The sequence below is a fragment of the Hyperolius riggenbachi genome, chromosome 1 (genome assembly GCF_040937935.1).
Source record: "Hyperolius riggenbachi isolate aHypRig1 chromosome 1, aHypRig1.pri, whole genome shotgun sequence".
Lineage (NCBI taxonomy): Eukaryota > Metazoa > Chordata > Amphibia > Anura > Hyperoliidae > Hyperolius > Hyperolius riggenbachi.
Genome location: NC_090646.1, coordinates 689,734,846 through 689,750,644, shown reverse-complemented (window position 1 = coordinate 689,750,644; position 15,799 = coordinate 689,734,846). Strand labels below are relative to the sequence as shown.

The 15,799-nt window shown below is 47.1% G+C and overlaps 1 protein-coding gene across 1 annotated transcript in view; it reads right to left on the bottom strand.

Annotated features, from left to right (window-relative positions):
* The window catches only part of ARHGEF39 (Rho guanine nucleotide exchange factor 39), a 175,182-nt gene extending 159,854 nt beyond the window's left edge, over window positions 1-15,328 (bottom strand). The window contains exon 1 of the mRNA XM_068272778.1: window positions 15,213-15,328. Within this exon, the coding sequence (XP_068128879.1) occupies window positions 15,213-15,239 (27 nt within the window). The 5' untranslated portion in view covers window positions 15,240-15,328. The remainder of the gene's footprint in view (window positions 1-15,212) is intronic.
* Window positions 15,329-15,799: the final 471 nt, after the last annotated feature.

Genomic DNA, 15,799 nt, shown 5'->3' with positions numbered 1-15,799 from the left:
TAAAGAGAATCTGTACTGTAAAATTCTTACAATAAAAAGCATACCATTCTCTTTAGTATGTTCTCCTGTGCCCCTCTGTGCTGTTTCTGCCACTCTCTGCTGCAATCCTGGCTTGTAATTAACAGTTTTAGGCAGTGTTTACAAACAAAAAAGACATGGCTGCTAACCAGCATGTGATAGGCTGAGAGGAGCTCAGTCTGTTACTCATACAGAGCTTGCAGGGGGCCTAGAGAGGGTGTGTATAGCTTCTGTCCTATCACAAGCAGACCAGCACATTCCAGCCTGAGTGCCTGAGCCCGATAAAGCCGTCAGAGGAAAGAAAATTAGATTATATAACAGAGATAATACAGCCACTGTGCAACTAGGAAAGGCTGCAGTAATCCAGACCGCATTAGAACATGTATAGGAACTTATAGGATAGAAGAAATAAGGATGAAAAATTTTGTTACAAAGTCTCTTTAAGTTCTGTTAAGATATTAGCAAGAAATTCTGTTAGAAGCTATTTTTATGCTACTTTTTTCAAGAAGATTACTACAAGTTTTTACACAGCTATTATATACACAGCTACCAATACAGACAAGACCTTGATCCTATTCTACATAACACAACTGTTATATTCTTTTCTCAATGTACTTAGAAGATTGCTGATCGCTTGGCTATAAAGCCTTGATAAGATGGAATACTGTCAGAAGGAAACACTACTTGGAACTGTTCATATTTTGTATATATGCTGTATGATAAGCAAATACAATGTTTTATATAAAATCATATACTGAGTGCTCTGATTCATTTCAAGGTACACTGTCAATGTATAATTACTGTTATAGAGGGTTCAAACCCCGCTATGCCGGATTTATATGATAGCAACGCTTTAAAGGATACCCGAGGTGACATGTGACATGATGAGATAGACATGTGTATGTACAGTGTCTAGTACACAAATAACTATGCTGTGTTCCTTTTTTTCTTTCTCTGTCTGAAAGAGTTAAATATCAGGTATGTAAGTGGCTGACTCAGTCCTGACTCAGACAGGAAATGACTACAGTGTGACCCTCATTGATAAGAAATTCTAACTATAAAACACTTTCCTAAAAGAAAATGGCTTTTGAGAGCAAGAAAGAGATAAAAAGTGGAATTTCTTATCAGTGAGGGTCACACTATAGTCACTTCCTGTCTGAGTCAGGACTGAGTCGGCCACTTACATACCTGATATTTAACTCTTTCAGACAGAGAAAGAAAAAAAGGAACACAGCCTAGTTATTTGTGTGCTAGGCACTGTACATACACATGTATATCTCATTATGTCACATTTCAGTTCGGGTATCCTTTAAAGGCTGGTCCTTTACTGAGTTAGCAATCATGAAAAAGGCAAGAACCGCTCAGGTTTTTGACACTATACTGGGGACACATACCTGCCTAATCTATACAGGGGACATAAATGGCTTTTGGTCAAATCTGCCCATCATATCTAGATTTTGGGAAGTAATTTTAAAATTTAGTTTTGATTTGATTATTTTGTCTTTCAAGCTTTCATTATACTAGACCTTTGCTTGACACATTGGGCTCAATTCTGGTAGCTGTGCGAGGTGAAGTAATCAGCAGTCGGGAAAATACCTCACACGTTATTTTTTTTTATTTTCTTAATTCTGGTACATTTTCCCACCTGCTGCTTATGGTCGCTAAATTAGCGACATGCAGGGGGAAAACAGTGAGGTGTTTTCCCGACTGCTGGAAGAAGCCAGCCCGCCTCGTGAGGATCCCAGAGCTGAGGAGGGGGGCACAGCGCAGGAAGGGGGGAAATTGTGCAGAGCAGCGGGGAGGGGGGGAAGCCTCGCCCCCCTCCCTCACCTTAGGGCCCCCCCCTTCCGCGCTCCCCCCTCCCTCAGAATCAGAATCACTTTATTTCGCCAAGTACGGCAGGGCCATACTCGGAATTGCTTGTGGTACACATGGCATAGACATAGTATGAGGACAGACACAAAAACACATACAAGTACCAATTTATACAGGTAGCAAGACTTCAGTAGAGGTATAGATCTGTCCTTCTCGTATAACAGTCCCAGGCGCATTGGGAACCAGGGCCGGCAGACGGCGAGTGCTGGCACTAGGGCATGCTAGTGGGCAGGCCCCGACGGGGAAGGTTGGCGTTAAGCAGCCGAACCGCTTGGGGGTAGAAGGAGTTCTCCCGCCTGGTGGTTTTGGATGTTAAGGTTCTGTAGCGGCGGCCCCGCGGGAGGATTTCGAAGTAGCGACTGCCTGGGTGGGAGGGGTCGCGGGAGATCATGGTGGCTCTTTTCATTATCCTAGCGGAGTGGAGGAGATCAAGAGGTGGAAGAGGAGACCCAATGATCTTCTCTGCGTCAGTTATGACTCTCTGCAGTTTGTGCTTGTCGCTGGCCGTTGCCCCCGCGTACCAGACGATGACTGAGGAGCAGAGGATGGATTCTATGGTTGCAGTATAGAAGCTGGTTAGCAGTTTCCGGGGCATGCCGAATCGCTTCAGTTGGCGCAGGAAGAACAGCCTCTGCTGAGATTTCTTCTGAATTCTGATGGCGTTTTGCCCCCATTTCAGGTTGTTTGTGAGGGTCGTGCCGAGAAACCGTACAGATGACACCCTAGAGACTTCGTTTCCCCCGATGAGGATGGGTGTGAGGGGAGGAGGGTTTCTCCTGAAGTCAATGACTAATTCAACTGTCTTAGCTGTGTTGAGTACAAGGTTGTTGTCTCCGCACCAGTTGCAGATGCTCTCGACTTCAGCGCGGTACTTCTGCTCTCCGTTGCTGCCAATTAGGCCGATTATGGTGGTGTCGTCCGCAAATTTGATGACCTTCACAGAGTCAGCGGATGAGATACAAAAAGTGCACCCAGCCAGCGGCAGCAGCGACTCAGCGAGGAATCACTTACCCCGGCAGGATCAGAGCAATAGCGCTGCGTGCCGCTGGGCTGGGCTCCGTCTCCTCCATTGACCTATCACGTGCTTGCAGTACTTCCTGCGAGAGCGTGATAGGTCAGTGGAGGAGACGGAGCCCAGCCCAGCGGCACGCAGCGCTATTGCTCTGATCCTGCCGGGGTAAGTGATTCCTCGCTGAGTCGCTGCTGCCGCTGGCTGGGTGCACTTTTGGAGGGAGGGGGGAGCGCGGAAGGGGGGGCCCCTAAGGTGAGGGAGGCTTCCCCCCCTCCCCGCTGCTCTGCACAATTTCCCCCCTTCCTGCGCTGTGCCCCCCTCCTCAGCTCTGGGACCCCCACTAACTGGGGATATCTGCCGCCAATCTCGTCGCATTTTTGGGGAAATCTGCAGCCAATCTCGTTGCATTTGTGGGGAAATCTTCTGCCAATCTCGTTACATTTGTGGGGAAATCTTCTGCCAATCTCGTTACATTTGTGGGGAAATCTTCTGCCAATCTCGTTACATTTGTGGGGAAATCTTCTGCCAATCTCGTTGCATTTGTGGGGAAATCTTCTGCCAATCTCGTTACATTTGTGGGGAAATCTGCCAATCTCGTTACATTTGTGGGGAAATCTGCCAATCTCGTTACATTTGTGGGGAAATCTTCTGCCAATCTCGTTACATTTGTGGGGAAATCTGCTGCCAATCTTGTCGCATTAGTGGGGAAATCTGCTGCCAATCTCGTTATATTTGTGGGGAAATCTGCTGCCAATCTCGTTACATTTGTGGGGAAATCTGCTGCCAATCTCGTTACATTTGTGGGGAAATCTGCTGCCAATCTTGTCGCATTTGTGGGGAAATCTGCTGCCAATCTTGTCGCATTTGTGGGGAAATCTTCTGCCAATCTCGTTACATTTGTGGGGAAATCTGCTGCCAATCTTGTCGCATTTGTGGGGAAATCTGCTGCCAATCTTGTCGCATTTGTGGGGAAATCTTCTGCCAATCTCGTTACATTTGTGGGGAAATCTGCTGCCAATCTTGTCGCATTTGTGGGGAAATCTGCTGCCAATCTCGTTACATTTGTGGGGAAATCTGCCAATCTCGTTGCATTTGTGGGGAAATCTGCTGCCAATCTCGTTGCATTTGTGGGGAAATCTTCTGCCAATCTCGTTACATTTGTGGGGAAATCTTCTGCCAATCTCGTTACATTTGTGGGGAAATCTTCTGCCAATCTCGTTACATTTGTGGGGAAATCTTCTGCCAATCTCGTTGCATTTGTGGGGAAATCTTCTGCCAATCTCGTTACATTTGTGGGGAAATCTGCCAATCTCGTTACATTTGTGGGGAAATCTGCCAATCTCGTTGCATTTGTGGGGAAATCTGCCAATCTCGTTACATTTGTGGGGAAATCTTCTGCCAATCTCGTTACATTTGTGGGGAAATCTGCTGCCAATCTTGTCGCATTTGTGGGGAAATCTGCTGCCAATCTCGTTATATTTGTGGGGAAATCTGCTGCCAATCTCGTTACATTTGTGGGGAAATCTGCTGCCAATCTCGTTACATTTGTGGGGAAATCTGCTGCCAATCTTGTCGCATTTGTGGGGAAATCTGCTGCCAATCTTGTCGCATTTGTGGGGAAATCTTCTGCCAATCTCGTTACATTTGTGGGGAAATCTGCTGCCAATCTTGTCGCATTTGTGGGGAAATCTGCTGCCAATCTCGTTACATTTGTGGGGAAATCTGCCAATCTCGTTGCATTTGTGGGGAAATCTGCTGCCAATCTTGTCGCATTTGTGGGGAAATCTGCTGCCAATCTTGTCGCATTTGTGGGGAAATCTGCTGCCAATCTCGTTATATTTGTGGGGAAATCTGCTGCCAATCTCGTTACATTTGTGGGGAAATCTGCTGCCAATCTTGTCGCATTTGTGGGGAAATCTGCTGCCAATCTCGGCGCATTTGTGGGGAAATCTGCTGCCAATCTCGGCGCATTTGTGGGGAAATCTGCTGCCAATAAGATTGTATTTGTGGGGATATCTGCTGCCAATCTGATTGCATTTTTTGGAGAATCTGCTATCACTCTAATTGCATTTTGTGGTGAAACTGCTGCAAAATTTTTTTGGGGTGGGGGTGGGGGGCGGCCGGCCCTCCACCATGTGGTCTGGAAAAAAAACGGCCCTCCGAGCCCGCAAAAGTTGGACAGCACTGTTTTAGAGGATGGGGGTCGTGGGGGGTGGTAGGTCGGAGCACTTTTATGGCCCATACTCACGGGCAACAATTGTCGCCCGTGAGTATGTGTCGTTGCACGGGCGCGCACCCCGAACTGTTGCTTGTCGCTGATGTCGCCAGGCGACAGTCGCCGCCGCAACAAGATAGGAATACATTGGGCTTCCGGCGGGGGGAGGAGCAACAGCGACAGCTTCCGCCGCATCATTTGCCAGGTCCCTCCGCCGTGTGTATGCAGAGGGAGCTGGCGACGAGCTGTCGCCGGCCTGTCGCGCACACGCTCACGTGTGCTGGCGACAGGCCAAAAAGTTGCCCGTGAGTATGGGCCATTAGAGGCTGGGGTCGGAGGGGGGGGGGGGGGGGGGGGGTTTGGAACACAGAACACGCTGAAAAGACTCCATGTTATGTGACTGATACCACAATTCTATCACCGCCCTGCATTTATCATGTGGTAGAGGTAGGTCTAATTATGTGAGGTAAAAGACATGCAAACACGCCCCTTATTTCACTTCAGAATTCAAGTGTGATGTATTTCACTACTAAATACCACACATTTATAGTAGAAAATTACCACATGAATTACCTCATGAAATTACAGGAGGTAAAACTTTACTTACACTACCAGAATTCAAAAGTTGATCTCCCTCATGAGGTAAACCCAATTCCATGAGGTAATTATTTACTAAACACTACCAGAATTGAGCCCATTTTGTTAAGTTACAGGAAAAAAAAAAAGTTATGAAAATTAATTGAACCACTTTTTGCACAGAAATCCTGAGGAAATTGAACGCCAGGGAGGTTAATGGACGTTTTAAAACATCAAATGCAGCTAACAACGATGCGTGCCCGCCGCTCATACCTGTGGGGACTTGGTGATCAGCGATTGGTGAAAGAACAAGTGCTTCCCTTAGCCAAAGTGCCTGAAAGGAAAGATCAAGGCTTCTATGAGAAGCCACCATTCTTTCCTGTAACAACACTGTCCTGTGTGCTTTGCACCCTGTTTAAAGTACACAGAATAGAGTGTGTGGGGACATCTAGTGGTAAGAAAAATAAAATCATAAAATTACACTTACACTGCCTTTTACACTTTAAACATTAAATACCGTAAATCATAGTTTCCCAACCCTGTCCTCAGGGCCCACCAACAGTACATGTGTTGCAGAAAACCACAAACATTCACAGGTGATGTAATTAGTGTCTCAGCAGAGCTGATTAACTACCTCTGTGGATTTCCACAAAACATGCACTGTTGGTGGCCCTTGAGGACAGGGTTGGGGAACACTGCTAAATGAATCCTGTGGCAAAACCTATAATATTACTATGCTATGTATTGTACAATTTAGTATTTCTGTAATGTATCATGTTTCATTTGTACTCTGTTTTGATGCCAGCCAATTTAACCACTTGACCACTGAGGAGTTTTTACCCCTTTAGGACCAGAGCAATTTTCACCTGTCAGCGATCCTCACATTCTTCTGCCAATAACTTAATCACTACTTATCACAACGAAATATTCTCTATCTTGTTTTTTTTTTTTTTTTTTGCCACCAATTCTTATTATTCAATGCATTTTAAAAGGGGGGAAAAAAAACAACCACAACACACACACTATTTCTCCATTTACATCCATTATAGTTTTACAACAAACAGTGATACCTAACTTAAAGATAAAAAAATTATAGTAATATACCCTTACGAGGCCTAAGGCCCATTTTAAACCGGGCGCTAGGCTTTCCTCATAAGCTCCGTGCTGGGCCGTACTCTCCGGCACGCACGCACGGCAGTGCTCCCCAACAGCTGCCTGCTCCCTCTGTCCCTGTCCTCCTCCGGTCGGCTACACATGCGCAGTAGTGCAAAACCACGGACACACAGACAGGAGGATGATGCAGGGACAGTCAGGGATTATTACATACAAATTTAACCACTTAAGGACTGCAGACTTAAAACCCATTAAGGACCAGACACTGTTTTTCCATTCAGACCGCTGCAGCTTTAACAGTTTATCGCTCGGTCATACAACCTACTATCTAAATCATACATGTCAAACTCCGGCCCGTGGGCCAAATCTGGCCCTCAGAGCCATTAAATTTGGCCCCCAAGTGGTTTCCCACTTTGCATATTATTTGTCCCACTCTAGACCACCAGGGAAGCTAAATGGAGGTGAAAGAGAACCCGAGGTGGGTTTGAAGAATATTATCTGCATACAGAGGCTGGATCTGCCTATACAGCCCAGCCTCTGTTGCTATCCCAACCCCCCCTAAGGTCCCCCTGCACTTTGCAATCCCTCATAAATCACAGCCACGCTGCTGACAGCTTGTCAGAGCTGGCTGTGTTTATCTCTATAGTGTCAGTCTGCTGCTCTCCCCGCCTCCTGCAGAACTCCAGTCCCCGCCTGCATCCCTTTCCTCCCTGCTGATTGGAGGGAAGGGACGGGGGCAGGGACCGGAGCTATGCAGGAGGCGGGGGAGCAGCTGAGACTGACACTACAGATGTAAACACAGCCTCACAGCACAGCTGTGATTTATGAGGGATTGCAGAGTGCAGGGGGACCTTAGTGAGGTTTGGGATAGCAACAGAGGCTGGGCTGTATAGGCAGATCCAGCCTCTGTATGCAGATAACATTCTTTAAACACACCTCGGGTTCTCTTGAAGCCCTAGAACACCAGGGTACCCATATGGGGGAGGTAGGGGGAAAGCACCAAACACTAGGGAACTTGTATAGGTGAGGGTGGGGACCACTAGACACTGGGGAACTGTATAGGGGAGGGAGGAGGACCACTAGACACTGGGAAACTGTATAGGGGAGGGAGGGGGGGTCACTAGACACCAGGGAACTGTATAGGGGAGGGAGGAGGACCACTAGACACCAGGGAACTGTACAGGGGAGGGAGAGGGCCACTAGACACTGGGGAGCTGTATAGGGGAGGGAGGAGGACCACTAGACACTGGGGAACTGTATAGGGGTTGGAGGAGAGCCAGTAGACAAAAGAGAACTTTATAAGGGAGGAAGAGGGTCAGAAGACATTGAGGTTGGCCCGTGACTAGATCCAAGTGTTCAATTTTGGCCCACTTTGTATTTGAGTTTGACAACCATGATCTAAATGAATTTTACCTCCTTTTTTTGTCACTAATACAGCTTTCTTTTGGTGCCATTTGATTGCTGCTGTGATTTTAAGTTTTTATTATATTCATCAAAAGAGACATGAATTTTGTCAAAAAAAATGATATTTTTTTTAACTTTCTGTGCTGATATTTTTTCAAATAAAGTAAAATTTGTATATAATTTTTACTAAATTTATTGTGCTACATATGTCTTTGCTCCATAAATAGACACTTATTGGATTTTTTTTGTTTGGGTAAAAGTTATAGCGTTTACAAACTATGGTGCCAAAAGTGAACTTTCACATTTTGAAGCATCTATGACTTTTCTGAGCACCTGTCAGGTTTCATGAGGTGCTAAAATTCCAGGATAGTATAAATACCCCCCAAATGACCCCATTTTGGAAAGAAGACATCCCAAAGTATTCACTGAGAGGCATGGTGAGTTCATAGAAGATTTTATTTTTTTGTCACAAGTTAGCGGAAAATGACACTTTGATAAAAAAAAAAAATAAACAAATAAAAGTTTCCATTTCTGCTAACTTGTGACCAAAAAAAAAAAAAAAAAAAAAAAGAAATCTGCCACGGACTCACTATGCTCCTCTCTGAATACTTTGGGGTGTCTACTTTCCAAAATGGGGTCATTTGTGGGGTGTGTTTACTGTCCTGGCATTTTGGGGGGTGCCTAATTGTAAGCACCCCTGTAAAGCCTAAAGGTACTCATTGGACTTTGGGCCCCTTAGCGCAGTTAGGCTGCAAAAAAGTGCCACACATGTGGTATTGCCGTACTCAGGAGAAGTAGTATAATGCGTTTTGTGGTGTATTTTTACATATGCCCATGCTGGGTGGGAAAAATACCTCTGTAAATGAGAATTTTTTTTTTATTTTTTTTTGCACACAATTGTCCATTTGCAGAGATATTTCTCCCACCCAGCATGGGTATGTGTAAAAATACACCTCAAAACACATTATACTACTGAGTACGGCGATACCACATGTGTGACACTTTTTTGCAGCCTAGGTGCGCTAAGGGGCCCAAAGTCCAATGAGTACCTTTAGGATTTCACAGGTCATTTTGAGGCATTTGGTGTCCAGACTACTCCTCACGGTTTAGGGCCCCTAAAATGCCAGGGCAGTATAGGAACCCAACAAGTGACCCCATTTTAGAAAGAAGACACCCCAAGGTATTCCGTTAGGAGCATGGTGAGTTCATAGAAGATTTTATTTTATTTTTTGTCACAAGTTATCGGAAAATGACACTTTGTGAGAAAAAAAACAACAAACATCAATTTCCGCTAACTTCTGCTAACCGTAAAACGATTTTTAAACGTTTTAATAACAAAAATGCATTACACACATTTACATACACCAATTAACATATAAACACAAAGCATCAAATAAAAAGGGAAAAGTGTGAGAAGTTCTGCTTAGCTGAATGTAGTCTGTGGGATATTTCCTCAGATAAAGTCCAGTTCAAATGCCGGCATTGATATCAAAAAGTCCTTGAGACAAAGCATTTTATGAAAGTCCATGTGCTCTGGCCTCCTGGAGAGCACAAGGGTGAGGATCTTTAGTTGATGGAAATTTGGAGACTGGGCGGGGTTGTTCCTGCCCCAACTTTTATGGGGTCTGATTTTTGGGCTGGCTTTACCTGGAAAGTGGGTGGGGTTACCTCCTCTGGAGAATGAGAGGCAGGATTTCTACGCAAGCCTAAAATGCCACAATTTACCAATAACCTGCGCCATTTCTGTCTGGATTGGTGCACAGCGAATCCGAGGGCAGATTGGTAACCTGCGGCAGATGTGTGATCCGATGACACCAGATACCGTTAGATTAGCATGTGTGGTCTGCTAGTGATAAGTAGTTGAGTCCCCCTGGCAGCTAGCAGGCTATAAATTGGATTAGTTATTAGGTTGATTTTTACCAGAAAATATATTTGACATTTGTCTGCAATAACCACATCTTGAATTATTAATACATGAAATTTGTCCATTGTCTGATCACAGCTTTGGAGGGAAGCAAAAGGGACTGATTGTTCTCTGCCGATTCTGCTGAAGCTGCTACATGGCCACCATTTGGTCTTAGCACCTATCTGTCAAGAGCTACGTGTGAATAGCTAGTAAGGAAGTGGAGGGGGAGGGGATCTAATTCAGACTGCAGGGAAAAGACATCTGTTGTACGTTTAAACAGAGAGTGACAAAACAAAACTGACATTCTGCTCGACATTACGGAAATCGTTGGCGATTACGCACGACTTTCTGTTGAGTTCATCACAGTAGCGTTGATAGATAGTGACAGGGGGTGATTGATGGGTGATTAGGGGGGTGATTGGGTGCAAACAGTGGTCTGAGGGGGTAATCAGGAAGGGAGGGTCTGAGAGGTGCTGTGGGCGATCAGGGGGGCAGGATCAGCGTGTGTGTTTGTTTACATATACAGCTGCCTCCTCCCCTGGTGGTTGCTCGATCACTGAGACCACCAGGGCAGGAGGCAGCCTGTATAACACACTTTGTTAGCTTAACACAGTGAATAATACACTTTCTATGGCGGGTATTTACAACCCGCCGGCGCTGCTAATTGGCCGGCAGGTTGACTAACTTTACTACAGCGGAGGTAACTTCACTACAGCGGAGGTAACTTCACTACAGCAGAGGTAACTTCACTACAGCAGAGGTAACTTCACTACAGCAGAGGTAACTTCACTACAGCAGAGGTAACTTCACTACAGCAGAGGTAACTTCACTACAGCAGAGGTAACTTCACTACAGCAGAGGTAACTTCACTACAGCAGAGGTAACTTCACTACAGCAGAGGTAACTTCACTACAGCAGAGGTAACTTCACTACAGCAGAGGTAACTTCACTACAGCAGAGGTAACTTCACTACAGCAGAGGTAACTTCACTACAGCAGAGGTAACTTCACTACAGCAGAGGTAACTTCACTACAGCAGAGGTAACAGCAGAGGTAACTTCACTACAGCAGAGGTAACTTCACTACAGCAGAGGTAACTTCACTACAGCAGAGGTAACTTCACTACAGCGGAGGTAACTTCACTACAGCGGAGGTAACTTCACTACAGCGGAGGTAACTTCACTACAGCAGAGGTAACTTCACTACAGCAGAGGTAACTTCACTACAGCAGAGGTAACTTCACTATAGCAGAGGTAACTTCACTACAGCAGAGGTAACTTCACTACAGCAGAGGTAACTTCACTACAGCAGAGGTAACTTCACTACAGCAGAGGTAACTTCACTACAGCAGAGGTAACTTCACTACAGCAGAGGTAACTTCACTACAGCAGAGGTAACTTCACTACAGCGGAGGTAACTTCACTACAGCGGAGGTAACTTCACTACAGCGGAGGTAACTTCACTACAGCGGAGGTAACTTCACTACAGAGGAGTTAACTTCACTACAGCAGAGGTAACTTCACTACAGAGGCGTTAACTTCACTACAGCGGAGGTAACTTCACTACAGCGGAGGTAACTTCACTGCAGAGGCGGCAACAACTTTACTACAGCGGAGGTAACTTCACTACAGAGGCGGTATCTTCACTACAGAGGAGGTAACTTCACTACAGAGGTGGTAACTTCACTACAGAGGCGGTCACTTCACTACAGAGGCGGTCACTTCACTACAGAGGCGGTAACTTCACTACAGAGGCGGTCACTTCACTACAGAGGCGGCAACTTCACTACAGCGGAGGTAATTTCACTACAGCGGAGGTACCTTCACTACAGCGGAGGTACCTTCACTACAGCGGAGGTACCTTCACTACAGCGGAGGTACCTTCACTACAGCGGAGGTACCTTCACTACAGCGGAGGTACCTTCACTACAGCGGAGGTACCTTCACTACAGCGGAGGTACCTTCACTACAGCGGAGGTAACTTCACTACAGCGGAGGTAACTTCACTACAGCGGAGGTAACTTCACTACAGCGGAGGTAACTTCACTACAGCGGAGGTAACTTCACTACAGCAGAGGTAACTTCACTACAGCAGAGGTAACTTCACTACAGCAGAGGTAACTTCACTACAGCAGAGGTAACTTCACTACAGCAGAGGTAACTTCACTACAGCGGAGGTAACTTCACTACAGCGGAGGTAACTTCACTACAGCGGAGGTAACTTCACTACAGAGGAGTTAACTTCACTACAGCAGAGGTAACTTCACTACAGAGGCGTTAACTTCACTACAGCGGAGGTAACTTCACTACAGCGGAGGTAACTTCACTGCAGAGGCGGCAACAACTTTACTACAGCGGAGGTAACTTCACTACAGAGGCGGTATCTTCACTACAGAGGAGGTAACTTCACTACAGAGGTGGTAACTTCACTACAGAGGTGGTAACTTCACTACAGAGGTGGTAACTTCACTACAGAGGCGGTCACTTCACTACAGAGGCGGTCACTTCACTACAGAGGCGGTCACTTCACTACAGAGGCGGTAACTTCACTACAGAGGAGGTAACTTCACTACAGAGGTGGTAACTTCACTACAGAGGCGGCAACTTCACTACAGCGGAGGTACCTTCACTACAGCGGAGGTACCTTCACTACAGCGGAGGTACCTTCACTACAGCGGAGGTACCTTCACTACAGCGGAGGTACCTTCACTACAGCGGAGGTACCTTCACTACAGCGGAGGTACCTTCACTACAGCGGAGGTACCTTCACTACAGCGGAGGTACCTTCACTACAGCGGAGGTAACTTCACTACAGCGGAGGTAACTTCACTATAGCGGAGGTAACTTCACTGCAGAGGCGGCAACAACTTTACTACAGCGGAGGTACCTTCACTACAGCGGAGGTACCTTCACTACAGCGGAGGTACCTTCACTACAGCGGAGGTAACTTCACTACAGCGGAGGTAACTTCACTACAGCGGAGGTAACTTCACTACAGCGGAGGTAACTTCACTACAGCGGAGGTAACTTCACTGCAGAGGCGGCAACAACTTTACTACAGCGGAGGTACCTTCACTACAGCGGAGGTACCTTTACTACAGCGGAGGTACCTTCACTACAGCGGAGGTAACTTCACTGCAGAGGTGGCAACAACTTTACTACAGCGGAGGTAACTTCACTACAGCGGAGGTAACTTCACTACAGCGGAGGTAACTTCACTACAGCAGAGGTAACTTCACTACAGCAGAGGTAACTTCACTACAGCAGAGGTAACTTCACTACAGCAGAGGTAACTTCACTACAGCGGAGGTAACTTCACTACAGCGGAGGTAACTTCACTACAGCGGAGGTAACTTCACTACAGCGGAGGTAACTTCACTACAGCGGAGGTAACTTCACTACAGCGGAGGTAACTTCACTACAGAGGAGGTAACTTCACTACAGCAGAGGTAACTTCACTACAGCAGAGGTAACTTCACTACAGAGGCGTTAACTTCACTACAGCGGAGGTAACTTCACTACAGCGGAGGTAACTTCACTGCAGAGGCGGCAACAACTTTACTACAGCGGAGGTAACTTCACTACAGAGGCGGTATCTTCACTACAGAGGAGGTAACTTCACTACAGAGGTGGTAACTTCACTACAGAGGCGGTCACTTCACTACAGAGGCGGTAACTTCACTACAGAGGAGGTAACTTCACTACAGAGGAGGTAACTTCACTACAGAGGAGGTAACTTCACTACAGAGGCGGCAACTTCACTACAGCGGAGGTAATTTCACTACAGCGGAGGTACCTTCACTACAGCGGAGGTACCTTCACTACAGCGGAGGTACCTTCACTACAGCGGAGGTACCTTCACTACAGCGGAGGTACCTTCACTACAGCGGAGGTACCTTCACTACAGCGGAGGTAACTTCACTACAGCGGAGGTAACTTCACTACAGCGGAGGTAACTTCACTACAGCGGAGGTAACTTCACTATAGCGGAGGTAACTTCACTGCAGAGGCGGCAACAACTTTACTACAGCGGAGGTACCTTCACTACAGCGGAGGTACCTTCACTACAGCGGAGGTACCTTCACTACAGCGGAGGTACCTTCACTACAGCGGAGGTAACTTCACTACAGCGGAGGTAACTTCACTACAGCGGAGGTAACTTCACTACAGCGGAGGTAACTTCACTGCAGAGGCGGCAACAACTTTACTACAGCGGAGGTACCTTCACTACAGCGGAGGTACCTTTACTACAGCGGAGGTACCTTCACTACAGCGGAGGTAACTTCACTGCAGAGGTGGCAACAACTTTACTACAGCGGAGGTAACTTCACTACAGCGGAGGTAACTTCACTACAGCAGAGGTAACTTAAGGAGTGGAGAGATAAGATAACTTTCTCACTGTGTGGTGGCAAGTTTTCTCTTGCCTTATCCACTATGAGCTTAGTGAATTGAGGCCAAACTCTGCAGTTACCCCTCCTATAGGAAGACCGCAAAGCCCTGACCTGCACAGTTACCCCCCCTATAGGAAGACCCCAGAGTCCTGACCTACAGAGTTACCCCTCCTATAGGAAGACCGCAGAGTCCTGACCTGCAGAGTTACCCCTCCTATAGGAAGACCGCAGAGTCCTGACCTGCAGAGTTACCCCTCCTATAGGAAGACCGCAGAGTCCTGACCTGCAGAGTTACCCCTCCTACAGGCAGACCGCAAAGCCCTGACCTGCAGAGTTACCCCTCCTATTGGAAGACCGCAGAGTCCTGACCTGCAGAGTTACCCCTCCTATAGGAAGACCCCAGAGTCCTGACCTGCAGAGTTACCCCTCCTATAGGAAGACCCCAAAGTCCTGACCTGCAGAGTTACCTATCCTATAGGAAGACCGCAGAGTCCTGACCTGCAGAGTTACCCCTCCTATATGAAGACCCCAGAGTCCTGACCTGCAGAGTTACCCCTCCTATAGGAAGACCGCAGAGTCCTGACCTGCAGAGTTATCTATCCTATAGGAAGACCACAGTCATGTACATGCTAGATTCTGGCCGAGAACCATCCAGTGTGTGGACAAGGCATTATCCTGTAGCGGTGGGTTAGGTGGAGTATTACCTGCACAGCTTGCTGGGTGGCTTCCATGCAGTCACAGTGCTTCGTATATAGGTGCAAGTACTGGGAGAAGGCTTCAAATCCGGGACCAAGAGAATTCCGTTCCAGAGAGCACAGAAGAGACCTGCAAAACAACGCATGAAGTTACAGCTCCACCTCTTCCTTATCCACTGACTCCACCTCTTCCTGTCCTACCACTCTAGTGGTCTCAGAGGGGGCTTGCAATACCGGAAACCAAGTCACAGCTCCACCTCTTCCTGCCCTACCACTCTAGTGGTCTCAGAGGGGGCTTGCAATACCGGAAACCAAGTCACAGCTCCACCTCTTCCTGCCCTACCACTCTAGTGGTCTCAGAGGGGGCTTGCAATACCGGAAACCAAGTCACAGCTCCACATCTTCCTGCCCTACCACTCTAGTGGTCTCAGAGGGGGCTTGCAATACCGGAAACCAAGTCACAGCTCCACCTCTTCCTGCCCTACCACTCTAGTGGTCTCAGAGGGGGCTTGCAATACCGGAAACCAAGTCACAGCTCCACCTCTTCCTGCCCTACCACTCTAGTGGTCTCAGAGGGGGCTTGCAATACCGGAAAC